Source organism: Phymastichus coffea, unplaced genomic scaffold, assembly GCF_024137745.1.
Source record: "Phymastichus coffea isolate CEN01 unplaced genomic scaffold, Cenicafe_Pcof_1.1 PCOF00045, whole genome shotgun sequence".
NCBI classification, from domain to species: domain Eukaryota; kingdom Metazoa; phylum Arthropoda; class Insecta; order Hymenoptera; family Eulophidae; genus Phymastichus; species Phymastichus coffea.
This window is the reverse complement of record NW_026706856.1, coordinates 653,766-668,386: the sequence shown is the minus strand read 5'-3', so window position 1 is coordinate 668,386 and position 14,621 is coordinate 653,766. Positions and strand designations below refer to the sequence as shown.

The 14,621-nt window shown below is 39.8% G+C and overlaps 1 protein-coding gene across 1 annotated transcript; it reads right to left on the bottom strand.

Moving 5' to 3' along the window:
- Positions 1–1,123: 1,123 nt before the first annotated feature.
- On the bottom strand, positions 1,124–14,605 carry LOC131664748 (paramyosin, long form). The gene is made up of 16 exons (XM_058936077.1): positions 14,074–14,605; positions 13,347–13,403; positions 11,689–11,775; positions 11,434–11,600; positions 8,192–8,429; positions 7,975–8,094; positions 7,716–7,865; positions 7,438–7,584; positions 7,141–7,357; positions 6,740–6,867; positions 6,554–6,666; positions 3,122–3,317; positions 2,888–3,016; positions 2,436–2,807; positions 1,905–2,351; positions 1,124–1,839 (listed from the first exon to the last, which is right to left on the bottom strand). The coding sequence occupies exons 1-15, from the start codon at positions 14,188–14,190 to the stop codon at positions 1,959–1,961; spliced, it is 2,631 nt and encodes an 876-aa protein (XP_058792060.1). The 5' UTR covers positions 14,191–14,605; the 3' UTR covers positions 1,124–1,839; positions 1,905–1,958.
- Positions 14,606–14,621: the final 16 nt, after the last annotated feature.

Sequence of the window (14,621 nt, the reverse complement as noted above, 5' to 3'; positions counted from 1 at the left end):
TTAATGTTCTTAAATATTGTAAATTTGGAATTTACACTGTTGAATAGTATGATCAAATTCATTGAATTGTTTTAAATGAAAAAAAATGTAATTTCTGAAAGTTGGAAAAATTGCTTTTTGATAAATGGTTTTCATAAGTTTTCTCCTGACACGCAATCAAAGTTGACATCTGTTTTTAGCCAGCTCATTTGCCAAGAGTTAAAAAAATTGAATTTAATTAAGTGGATATCGCACAATCATACACTCAGATGGGTGGACATTAAAAAATAATTTTATATTCAAGTTTTACGTAATGCCTATCACATAAAAATAAATATATTAAAACAAAAATTATGTTTTTCAGGAAAACAAGGTTTTTAATTACGTCAGATTTGACGAAGAGCGCGCCTAGTATCGGTATTATCGGGCAACCATAGAGTAATAAAATGCATTTGCGCTGACTGAATTGCAACTTGATGTGATTGCTGTATGTTAAAACTACATAATGAAAGCTTTCTGGTCAAGAAAATCATTGAGGAACATATTCTGTTACTTGAACTTTCAGGAATAAATTCCAATAAGAATTGAAACAGTAGGATTAAATAAAAATTTTTGTACAATTTAAAATTTATTTATTAAATTAATCGTTACACGGATTATTGCTTATTGTATACAATAATCTTATTATTGATTGACTTAAACAAGTTCACTGTCTCGCTGACTGTAGTATAAATTGTTCCTGGTAATGTGCTTTTGTTCATGCACACGAATTTGGTCAAATTTCCGTAAAAGTCGCCATGTCACGTAAGTGATTTTGCCAAAGTTCGACGTGGACTGTCAGCAGCAAGTTCTGCATAACTCGCAAAAAATTTGTTCAAAATCACTTGCCTCGCGCGATGGCAATCGTGTGAAAACATGAGTAATTGTTTATTCTGGAACAGCCTCGATTTTCATTGGATAACAAAACGAGATAAAAAGAAAGAAAAATAGATGCAATAGTTGCATGAAAATAATGATCGGTATAACAATAATATGAACAATAAAATTCACTCAATGCAAATCTCACGAAGCACGGTTTCCGCCACGATTTACTTGTCAAAATAATGTCATTTCTGTGGGTGTTGTTTGGTGCTTCATAAGACAGTTTGTTTTAATGAAACTTTACATTTATTTCTTACTTACGAGCCGACTTAACGGTATTTTCATAGTTTTAAATATTGCTATAGAAAAAATAAATAAATGAAAAGGCTTGATCAATGATGTATTTGATTACGTCAAGTGGGCATGCAGTACGGGTCTGTAACGGTAACAACAACGTCAGTAGCAGTAGCGGCCGCAGTAGAAATAATGACATAAAGGACGATTGAAAGCAGCTTATTGCGCATTGTAAAAGCAGAGCGATGAAGATGCGTGCGGTTGCGGTCGTGATGGGGTATAAAAAAGCGAAACAACGCGAGTCTTGTGTGATGTCGAGAATGGAGCTGCTCTCGGATCGCGGATCGCGGATCGCGGGTCACGGGTCGCGGGTCGCTTGGGACAATGATAACGATTTTGGAAGCGCGCAAGGTCCGTTAGCGGGAGGCTAACGAGGGAAGAACGATCGGTCGAGCCGACAGATGAAAAGCGTGAAAAGAGAGTGCACACATGGACGGGCGCACAAGCTGTCATTGCCGTTGCTCTCGTCGTTGTGATTTTTTATGTGATTTTTTTTATCGAAGCTGACCGATGTGGCGAATGCTGCTTGGAATACAGGTAAATTACGTAGCCGGATGAGGTAAACACCGAGTAAGCGCGGTCATTGGTTCGGACTGCAGGCCGCTCCGAGGCTCCTCTCAGACATCTAGCCTAGGGCGGAGATACCTGCGACAGAAGAGTACGAATGTAGAGGCGGGGAGAGAGGCCGCGAGCGAAGGCCGGGCACTCACCGCGCGGCACCGATCGACACGTTGTTGTTGTCGTTAGAGTCGACGGAGCGCAGCTTAGAGCTCCTGCCTGGACTCTTGCACGAGGTAGACCTGGGAGCCGGGCACCGTGGAGGTGGTGACGAAGCTGCGGTGTTTGGCGCGGATCAGCGACAGGTTGGACTCGGCGCAGTCGGCCCGGTCCTCGGCGGCCTCGAGCTCGCGCTGGAAGCGGCGCACCCTCGTCACGCTCTGCTGCGACATGCCCTCCTGCTCCTGCAGCTGGCGCTTGTAGATGTTGACCTTCTGGCTGGCCTTGTCCAGCGACTCCTGCAGCAGCGCGATGTTCTTCGAGTCCTCCTCCACCTGGATCATCACCTCCTTGATGTTGCGCTCCTTCTTGCGCAGGATCTTCACCGTCTCGGCGTGCCGGCGCTTCTCCTCGTCGAGCTCCAGCTCGAGGTCGCGGATCTGCGGCGCAGAGCGACGGTCGCGTCATCAGCCTGGGCCGCTGGCGAGCGCGAGAGCGAGAGCGACGAGCGACGGAACACTCACCCTGGCCTCGAGCTTGCTGATGATGCGCTTGCCGCCGACGATGGCGTTGGCCTCCACCTCCTCCAGGCGCACGGACAGGTTCTTCACCTCGATCTCCAGGCTCTTCTTGATGGCCTCGATCTTCACGATGCGCTCCTGCTCCTCGTGCAGGATCTCGACGGTGTGCTTGAGCTCGTTCTGCACGCGCTGGTAGCGCTCGTCGCTCACGCGCAGCTCCTTGGTCACCTCCTCGTAGTCGCCGGCCAGGGTGGACAGCTCCTGCTCCAGCTTGGCCTTGGACGAGGCGATGTTCACGTTTATCGTGGTCAGCTCGTTGATGCGACTGTGTGCCTCCTCGTACTGCTGCTCGACCGTCCTCTTGGCGCGGAGGGCCTGCGAACAGCGAACGACGGAAAGCAGCGATCAGACCGGCCGCCGAGAGCTGCGCACCAGCGACTCGCAGAGGGACTCACAGACTCGTAGTTGCCGCGAACCTCTTCCAGTTCGGAGGTCAGGGATTGCAGGCGGCGTTGGCTCACGCCCAGCTGGTCGAGCGTCACCTGCAGCTGGCGCTGAACTTCGTCGTAGTGGGCTTGCAGCTCCTGCGGGTCAGATCGAACGCCGGATTAACGGAAGCGAGCGGCTCGAGCGGCTCGAGCGGCTCGAGCGGCTGCCGGCCGTCGCGAGCCTCCTCCGCCTATACTCACGGTCAGAGTGAGCGACTGCTTCTTGATGGTCTTCTGAAGATCGAGGTTGGTCTTGTTGGCTACGTCGAGGGCCAGCTCGAGCTCGGTGATCTGGATCTGCATCTTCTTCTTGACGCGCTGCACCTCCGTCTTGAGCTTGATCTCAGCCTCGACCACGCGCGCGTTCAACTGTTCTATTTCTATGCTCATCTGCTTGCTGCAAATCATTGGGCAAATAACGAGAGCTCAATTAAAGTGGTTGATGGCTGCGATCGAGTCGAGCTAGAGTGCGAGAGATACAGTGCGAGTTGGTCGCTACGAACGAGAAGCGGCGGCCGGGGCTCGGATGTGTGTGTGTGTGTGAGGGTGGAGAGGGGAGGGAAGGGAAAGGGCTTATTGCGGCAGACCTCTTGTCGACAAAGTAGTGGGTGCTCTTCTGCTCGAAGCTCTTCATCTCGTGGGAGAGAGCGTGGAGCGGCTCGGTTAACTTGTCGAGATCGGTCATGTTCCTGAGCCGGTGCTCCATCGCCCTGTGGTGCTCCGGCTCGTCGTGCAACAGCTGCACCGCGACCCGCTGGTGCTTCCTGGCGTCGGCGAGCTCCTCGCCGCGCGACAGCTTGACTAGCGCGCTGCTCTTCAGCTGATACTCGATGGCCTTGGCGGACTTGCCGCGCAGGCTCTTGCCGTGGTCCAGAGACTCGAGCAGTTGCTCCTCGGACTGCAGATCGCGGAGAGCCTCCCTGCGCAGCTCGCCCATCTGCTCCTGCTGCTCCAAGGGCCCGTGGCGGATCTCGAAGCTCTTCGCGTCGGCCTGCAAGCTGCTCGAGTAGACCTCCTTCGAGACCCGGGCTGCCTGCACGCACTTCTGCCTGCTGAAGTCCGAGCGCTTCGCCGCCTAATCACACCACATGTCAGCGCTCTGTCAACTGTAGTCGCTCTAATCTTAGCCTCTCTGCGGCCCAAGTGCGAGTCTGTCTACGTGAAAACCAACTGAGCAAACTTCGCTTTTATTTCCGTCGTCGATCTTTCCGAGCCCGGCTAACTTGGGCGAGCTGTGGCGAGCGCGTCCAATCGATCGATCCTCGCTCGGTGCGCCAAAGTGCTTTTTTCGCGATCAGAAAGAACTGCGCCGCTGAATGTTACTCGCGTTTCGAAAATTATAACAATTACAATCGATGGAAATGCGGAGCCGAAGGCGACGCCAAGCGCAAAACAACTGCCCGGGCACGGCGCGTCGCGAGCAATGAGCTGGCCAGCACATCGCAGCAGCGCCAGCTCCGCGCTTAACCGCTTGCTGCTTGCTCGCAATCTTGTTCTATTTCTCGTTCTCAATCTTGCTCTCCACGTCTATCTCGAATCTATTTCTCCGCTAGCGCAGCTGCTGCTGCCTGGCCCTGCTTGTACCGCACCGATTTAGAAAACCGAGCTACCCAAAGGTTACACTTCGCCAATTTTCCAATTCATCACCCAACTCGAGTCTTTCCTTTGTTATACTTTATTAAACGCGCTGATTCATTGGCCTATTTTTACGTACTCGACGAGAAATCACAACCCCGGAAGTCGACGCACCTAAATCATTATTGTATTGTGTTCTGTTACGTAAATTTATCGGCGACTATTCAACCGTTAATAAGTTTTTCATTGAACGACTCCAAAATAAAGAAGTCTTTTAACTTGGTTCACCAGATTCTTTTGCTATTTGTTAATTCTGATAGAAAAATGGAATTTACGGCAAAAATTTAGTTTCTAAAACTTTATATTTACAAGGCCGGAACATCGAAACTTAAACTACAGAAGTTTGGAAGGAAGCTTGAGCGCGTGAACTACCCGAAACCGTGAAATATTAAAAATCCGTAACAAGCATTTTATACATTTCATCCGCTTGAAATGTCCTCACTTAGCTTCGTTGCACTTATTTTTTGTTTCAATTTTAAAAGTCAGCGGCAGTCTGTCTCTATTCCTCAAGAAATCTCTACAAAATAATTTCAATATTTCATGTAGCGTATATACTTGGATTAATAGATAGAGTACAGGGCCAATTATTTCAAGTTTAGCCTGCCAATAATAAGCTTTTTTGACTGCATGACTAATGTAGCTAAATCATTGCGATATTAATTTGGTTTTAAATAACGCGAAACTTATGAAGTTATATGTTACTCGATAGATTAAAAGTTTACAATACATTCGACGATACGTTTATTGTAAAAATATCCGGTGTGTCAGTGAAGTTTGTCAGTGAATTTTCAAACGTCAAAAAGTGTTACAAACGTTCCGCTGGACTAGCAGGCTTACAAAAGAGTAAGTGTCAGGTGTATACCTTGAAGTAATTGAGATGTTCCTTCGCCTGTAACTCAGCAGCGACGACATGTCTTGCAAGCTCATCTTGAGTGTAAGGCACCACGTAGTCATGCTCCGACATACTACGTGGTTGTATGAACTGTGCAGACGGACTCTTTGGCAATTCACCACTTTCTTTGCGGTCGATTAAATCTATCATAGGTTGGTAGTAATTGATACCATAATTGTAGTTTCGTTCGTAAACCATTGTGGGCAGATGCTTCCAACGGCTGGGAGCCACAGGCATTTGTGATAACGGCACGTCAAACATGTTTTATTTTCTTTTTCTTCTTCTAATTATTTTGTCTTCTTGCTCTCTTGATTGTTCGTTCGATTGTTCGTTCGTTAGATTTTCTTGTTCTTTTGACAGTTTGATTCTAAAGTAAGTGGTAAACGCCGATTGCACTCAAAATGATCGAAAATACACTGCAGTTGTGGGCTCGGATGCTCTACCATTTGTAGACTCGGCTCCTAGCACCCATCAACTTGCCTAACTCTCGAGACTTGATTCGCTGTTGACTGACCGATGAATAGTAGCTATTAATCACAGTATCGGCTCTATTATTAACGAATGATCGTGATGAAAGATTTAGCGAACCATCTCTCTACGCACAATATACAGGTCGAGGACTAACGATGCTCGGCTCGTCAAAGTCCACGTGTAGATAACTCGAAATTAGCAGTCCTTCCGAGCGATGACAGAGCCCTTTTCTATATATCATCTCAGCCATAAACAATTTGGGATCCAATATTTTTTCAGATTTTATATGGATGGAGTCGGATGGAAAAGTAGCAATGGAATAAGGATTTAGGAGAACGACCAACACGCATAGTCAATAAGCTTCTAACATAATCCAAAGCTTTCTAATGATCCTACTCATAACTTAATTCACCAATTATTAGTCATACTTCAATGATAACATTGAGTAGAAAAGGATATTGAAATCTAATCGATAATATTATTTAAAGTATCACAATTATTTCTTTTTTTTAATAAATATTGAAAAATGGCTGGTCGAGGCACATACTAGTTGCCTCTCAAATAGTTTTCGTAAGCTTACTGATAATACCTAGATTTGATAAGCATTTTAAAAATTCGTAGTAGTTAATACTTACCGAATCGCCTCAATTTCTTCATCCTTCTCGGCAAGACGACGCTCGGTCTCGTGACGGAGTTGACTAAGTTCAGCAGAAAGTCTTTGAGAACGCTGTTCTTCGATCTTGCGACCCTGTCAATTGTTTAATGCCGGATTTCATTAGTATCCAATAAAAGATCAACACAATTTTGAATTATGAACTTACGGCCTCGGCTTCTTTGTAAGCAGCAGCCAATTCTTCGCGTTCGTTCTCCAGACGACGAAGCTCAAGTTCAAGTTCGTGCAATCTGCGATTCATATCAGCAAGTTGGTTCTTGGCATCGCCCAAATCATCTGCGCAAAACATACAGGTATTTATTTTAACAAATCATTGACGAGTCTGAGAGGTTGTGTTTGAGCTATGCAAGAGTTGAGATGTGAAACCACAAAGTACTAGTATTGCGAAAATTTCATTGAACACATTGTTCTATGATGTATTTATTTAAAAAAATACTAGTACTTTTGATCGTAATTTTCATTTAAAAAAGATTATGTCTTGGCATGAATGAATAGAATAATTGATGAATAGTTGTAAGTGAAAGTACATCGAAAAAGATGATGACCTACCAGACAGTTTCTTATTTTCACGAGCTAATTGATCCTTCATTTCGCGAGTTTTGTCGAGCTCGGCATTAGTACGTTGAAGCTCTTGTTGCTTGTTGCGCAAATCACGTTGGCTCACTTCGTACAATTGAATAGTTTCTTCGAGACGTGTTTTAAGTTCAATATTGGCTTTTTCAAGATGTTCAACGCGTTTCTGCAATTCCCGAGCTGTTCCATTAGCCTAATAAAACACAAATTAAATAGTTTATACTTTACCACTCTTTATGTATCGACTGCATGGTTGTTCATTGTCTTTCTCACCTTCTCCAAATCAATAATGAGAACTTCAACTTCAGATTGGAGGCGTGATTTCTGTTTCTCAAGATTGTTTATTTTGACGAGAAGAGTTTCGATTTGCTCTTCTTGTTCTTGGATGCGAGCGCTGTATTTCCTGCGCAACTCTTCGACCTGTCACAGAAAATAAAATGTTGAAATTAAGCATATCATCTTAAAAGTGCATCGTTTATCATTTTTAACTTGAATTTGCACGAAGCATTTTTATTCGTCGATTGTATAGGAAACTAGGAGTGATATCTGACCTCTTCAGCGCGTGCATTTGCCTCGGTTTCGTACTTAGATCTCCAGATGGAAACTTCTCCATTGGTTTTCACCAATTGTCGCTCCAGCTCCAAACGGGCCTCTGACTCTTCCTCCATTTGTACGCGAACTGACTCCAGCTCTGTCTCAACCTGCCGAATTTATTGTACTTTAAGTCTTTTATTAGACTCATTATAGATATAATTATAACAAAGAAATTCAAAATCTAAAAAACTACTAGATAATCGGTTAGCTATTTACCTGGTGAAGAGATGCCTCAACAAGTGATCGGCGGCGTTCCTCATCTTCCAATCGGCGACGTGCATCCTCGAGTTGACTAGCTATTTGGGATCTCAGGTAAGTGATGTTTTCAATGTTCACCTAAAATAAGTAACTCTCTTTGCTCTTTCATCGTGAACATGCGTTTGCTGAAAGTTATGTAATTTATGTTTATTCCAAATCATCGCAAACGCGTTACCTTTAGGTCTTGAACTTCTTTAACAAGTTCAATGTTTTCCTGTGACAAACGGGTTTTGTGACTTGTGATATCAACAATAGTACGATTGAGCTCCTCAATCTTAACATTGAGTTCCGATACATGAATTTCCAATTTTTCAACGGTCTTGATGGACATAATCTTTTCTTTGGTAACATTGTCGATCTGGGAAAGGAGCTCATACACTTCTTGTTGGAATTTTGCTTTTTCTTTGTCGGCTCTGCAATAAATAATTTTTTTTTATTAACATCGTTTAGTCATAAAAAAATCTATCGTTCATACGCCATCTACAATATATAAATAAAGACTATAATTTTTTGGAATGTAATAATTTATTCTATTTTTTAATCAATCAACAGCTCCAAAGCTGCGGTAGGACGTGTGAACCTTTTAAAGCTTAACACTTACATAAAACGTTAATTCTATTTGAAATATGTTGATAAAAAATTTAATTTAAAGATGAGTTTGTATCTATTTTACATATGAAGAAATAAGCCGAGGATCGTACTCATTAGTGTTTATAACAATCAATGTTGACCCTCGATAACAGACGTTTTACCACTATTTTTTTCAACAACACGACTAACTGCCAAATTGATTCTATAGAGGCCTGCAATGGCTCGGTCGGTAGGGCGACGGACTCGCACCCGGTAGGCCCGGGTTCGATTCCCAGTTCTTGCTGATACAAGCACCTCTGAAAAAAGTTTCATGTGCTTTGTTCTGAAACACATTGCAAGCCTCCGTCGCTAATTAGCACTGATGGAGCATAAATAGAGCGACGTTAAAATAAAAAAAAAAAAAAAAAAAAAAAAAAATTGATTCTATAAAAATTTCGAAATACACTACTCCGACATAAGAAATGCTAATCTTCTGTAATCTATTTCCAGCATTTCATAAAAATTAATATTAAAAAATTCATATTTGTTTATTTAACAAAAAACGGGAAATTTTTTATGGTAGAATTTTTTTATTCTATATTTTTTTATCAAAGCAGTATATTGATATTCTCGATTAATAAAGTTTTTGTCTATGGATCTTGAACATTTAAACGTATATATAGGTTTTTTGAAATTTAACATGGCGACCTACAATGTAGCGGTCGAAAGACAATTTTTTGTAAAATTACGAATAATATTATGATTTTCGAGTACAAGCATCTTTTGAAATGTCGTGAAAATTAGTGTGTTGGAATTTTGGAGGGCGTTTATTACAAATTCGTTATCAAAACGTTTGAATTTAATATATCGGATCTAATATGGCTGCTGATAATGACAGAAAATTCTCCTATTTTGGTAAAAATGTGTATACTAATTTTTTTTGAGTCTGCCAATTTCGGCGAAAACCCTATATTTTCATTTGAAAGTTCAAGGTCCGTGGACGCGAAAACTATTGATCGGGGATATCATAATATTGTTTCGATGTGAAAATGTAGAAAGAAAAAATTTTATCGTCAAAAATTTTCCGTTTTTTGTTGGATAAACAAATGTAACTTCTTTAATATTAATTCTTATGAAATTCTGAAAACAGATTTCGAAAGATCAGTATTTTTTACGTCGGAATTGTGTATTTTGAAATTTTTAAAGGATCGATTTGATAGTTAGTCACGCTACTAAAGAAAAGGTTGGAAAAGCGTCCGTCATGGACTTAATCGGTTCATTCTGCGTGAAACATAATTGCATATTTGAAGTTCACTGAAGAATGCAGCGGATGTGTTAAAATCAAAGTTCTCGCGATACAAAACGCCCACGCCTTGAAAGCTGAGCACGCACAAGTCTACGTCATAAGGTGTAAGGTGTCAGACAGTTTTAATTCTGAAAATAAGTGGGGATTCGTGCGGGCGAGCTGATTTTCAACGTGTACTAATATGGCGAGCAGGGTGGTAACGTTGACTCTCGACTCGACTGCAAAACGTGCTAAAAATAGTTGCAAGCTTAAGCTCAGCAAAGTTTCTCTTTCCCTCTCCTTCTCCTTCTCTTCTCTCTTTCTCTCTCTCTCTCTCTCTCTCTCTCTCTCATTCTTTTCCCTCGCTTTCTTCTGTGAGGATGTTTATATGTGCATTTATATTTTTTACAAGCTCTCATAAAAGTTTGTCTAGTCTTTGCAGTGACTAGACGAGTATTGAAAGCTCTAATAAAAAATGAGGAATTCTCTATTATTGATTCGTCTTTGTACCAGTTTTAAGTAATCAAAGATTAAGAAAAAACTAAATCATGATTTCACAAGTAGGCAATCAAGAATGTAGTAATTCCGAATGGATATTTTCCACAACGAAAAGTACGTTATTTTTAGCGAGACTCAAACTTCCAACAAAAACTGGAACACTCCAAGATTTGCTCGAAAAGCGGAACATTTGTTTTTCAAAATACAAGTTCTTGTATTTTTGTTTTATATTCTAAATATTATCTTTGTTATAACGTACGGTTTGTTATAACAAAAAAATAAGTTTCGCAGACAATATAAAATAAAAATAGATCTTTTCAACTACATATTGCTTTGAGATAATGTACTAGTGTTATAAACATAACATTTCATACTTAGATGTAAAAAGAAATATTTTCAACAAGATTTTTATCGCATTGCATAGTTAAAATTTCACAATGAAATATCACGTTTAACATTACATGAATATATATTTTCTGTTAATAATTTTTTTTTGTTATCTATTTGTTTGAGTTAATTTTTGTACAAGTCGTAAATATATGTAAATAACTCAATTCTATACTATTCTGGCAATTTATTCATATACTAGATGGTAATGAAAAATATGAAATTATAAAGTCCTTTACATTACATACTATTAAAAACGGTTAAAACTTGTGTTTAATATTTCATTTTATTCAAAGTATCCTTTATCTCTAAATTTATTTAATAACGGACAATAACATAACTCTAGGCAGTTGAGATACGGTAAAATTTTTTTACGTATTGAAAATACAAATAATCAAATTTAAAAGAAACAATAATGAAGAAAATTTCGCAAAATGTAACTGACAAAGACAAAAAAGTATAACCGTTGAAAATGTAGTTGCGGTACATAATGTGTAAGAAAAAATGTTGGATCAATAAAATGTACATACAAAAATTTACCGAACGATTGAATATCGATATATTGTATATTTGTATATTCTTAATTGCTAAGCGGATTTATATTATTTATAAACCTTTCGAGTTTCTGAATTTTTATTTTTCAAACGAATAATCAGCGATATAAGTTTACTACGTACCGAGCACGAGCCTTGGAGAGCTGATCAATTTGATCTTGGAAATCAACGACGACTTCCTGGTGTTTTTTACGCAAAAGATGTGCAGTTTCCTCACTCTCGAGATGTACATCTTCTAAAAGTTTTCTTAACTTTAATAATTCAGTATCCCTTTTCTTATTAATTTCAAACTGTAAAATTAATATTCAATCAATATTATTTTTTTAGCAATAGTGACAACTATTACCATACTTCAGTTTTGGAAATGCCCTGACTTACTTGAGATTCAGCGCCGCCTTCAGCCTCTTCTAAACGTTCTGATAACTGAATGACTTGCACACTCAAATCTGCTCGTTCTCGTTCGATCTATAAGAAAAAAGTTTATTATTTACAACTTTATTAGTTTTGTCATGTTTCACTTTATTTAATAGATTGACTGACAAATTTTTATACAAGTTACTATTCAACGTAATAGGTTTTTCTCTAATATAGAACTGATTGAAATAAATCACCCTGTTTATTTAAACTCAATGTATTTCACAAAACTTATTTAATTTTTAATTTACGATAATGGTTTTGAAACATGAAAATGATTGACAGCCAACGATTCAACGCGATATTGATACCTGTATAAAAAAATATAATCATAAACTTTTCTCAAGATGATTAAAATAATCTTGAATTATTTACTATTACCAAATTCACAAAATATTTTTTATGTTAAAGCTTCATGTAAATGTGAATATCTTTATTAGCTTATATCTAGATTGTAGATTTAACAGTGTAGTACACTTGAAATCCATGTAGTAAATTTGATTTTAAGTCCTTCAAGGTTACAATAGCCAATAGTTAGGCTGCTTTAATTAATAAATTATGTAAAAAAACTAATCTATGTTTTATTTTATCCGAATCATTAGATAAAATTAGATCGACAATCTTATACATATATAACATATATAAAAATATACATAGATACATGTGTGTATGTGTGTGTGTGTGTGTGTTTCTCTCTTTCCCTCCCACTTCTCTTTTGAACAGCCTACTATAAACACAAGCATCGCGATCTAATTTCATGCGACCGTTTCTAAATTCAGCGTCTTATTCATATCAGAACGAGGCGCTAGTAGTGCAACCACCTATGCTACCAGCCTAGCCTGTTATTAAAATCAGTTTAACTTTATGATAGAGCTCGATGCCAACCATCCGAACCATCCTGCAACTTATTATAAAACTGTATATTTGGAATATTTCATAAAATTATTTAAAAAATTGATTGCATTATAGCCTACTCCGTTTGAACCTTTGACGAAAACCATGTCACTGCGTTATTTCAATATAAATTCACTGAAATATTTCATCTTTATGCATTCCATCTTATAGACACAGCTGCCAAATAAATAGATCATTTACAAAAATATGAGCAGCCATTGATAAATACTGTAATATCTCTGTGAAATTTGTAACTTCGATAATGAATCAAAACATGTTTTTAATTTGAATGTAACGCTTGAAATCGATATGACAAAAAATGATGAATAAACTGAGGGAAATTGACTTATACCAATCTTAGTGAAGAATAAGTGAAAGTGATTAAAAATTGATAATATTTAAAAGGTAGCGAGAAGCTGTGGTACGAAGCTTGCCTAAAATAACTACAGCGCCAGAGCTGGACATGGTGACCTACGCATGCACTAGTGCGAGTCATCGCTACTATCTTTGGCCACGATTTCGTTCGTGGATATTCATAACAATGTTGGAATTTAACCGAATGCTTCTCGAAATAAGAAAATTAAATTCACGCACCGTTTAGTACAACGATTATTTATATTTCTCCTTTTCTATTAATCGTGTAGTCTTTACGTAATACTTTTCATTTAGCTCTTTATGACTACTTGAATAAAAAACAAACCTTTCGTACATGTTATAATGACACTTACTCTCTGACGTAACTCTCTCTCGGTCTCGAGGTCATCCTGCAATAGGCGGATTTTGTCCTGTAACAGACATTCAGTAATTTCAACACTTTTGTCTTATACTCCAGTCACTAAAAATAAGAAAGCTCTCGTATATTTGCCCTATCTAACTATTTTTCCAAGATAACTCGTCTATGAATACTTCCTTCAAGTTTACGTAATTGTGGGTTTAAAAATATTTCCTTGATCTCAAACTGTTAGGAAAAAGTGATTAGTGGCCAATTACTAAATTTAAAAATATTCCAAGTGCTTTCAAGTTTTTCATTTTATTTTTAAACATTTCACTCCGAGGAAGTTTCGGTATGAGTCAGCTTATTGAGGAAACAACGTTTTCCCAAATAGAGCACAAACTTTGCGAGAATTTCTTCAATGCTACTTGAATGATGCACAAATACAACTTTCAGGTTTTTTAAAGTTAACCACTGAACGATTTTCACAATTTTTCAGTCTTCGTCAAAAGACGTGCTGGCTTTTTCTCTGAAGCAATGAACTTTCAATCACTTTACGGTATCACAAACATGTTAATTTCACTCGGGAATTCGGGCAAAATGAAAGTGAAATTTGAATTAGAATCGCGCCATTTGAAAAGCGTGGTGTATATTTGTGTAAAATAAAAGATTTGACGTAAGACGAGATAGATAAGGGTGAGGGCTGTATGAAGAAGTGATTATGAGTGCTTGATAAAACTTACCTCGAGTCGGGACAAAGCACTAAGATCGGCACTGTACTCGATGCTGACGTCTGCCTGGCCACCAGTACCGGTCGAGCGGTACGAGTACTTTGAAGTCTTGGCTACTGCAGAAGACATATCGGTTTATCCGCTATCAATAGGTCGAAGAAGAAGAAAAAGTAGTCGTAGCAAAAGTTGAAAGTTCAGTTGGTCGAGCCCTTGGTCGAGCAAAGAGCAATGAAACTGAATGGGGTATCGTGTTGCAAGGAGTGGGCACCGTTGGTCCTCCCTAAGCTCTGAAGAAAATTTCTCAGAACGGTCGGCTTAGCAAGGTGTCTCCGTTGGCTCGTTCCACTTTTAATCTGGCCAACGATATACCAGAGTATGCGTGGCGAGTGGTGCGTGCGTCTCTCTCTCTCTCTCTCTCTCTCTCTCTCTCTCGCTCTCTTTCTCTCTCTTTCTCTCTCTTTCGCTTATTTCACTTGTCGCTCGGGGTGCTTCGGTGCCGACCAGCGCCCTACTCGTAGTGCGTGAACTGCCGTCGTTCGTTTGCCGCGCCAACTCCGCGG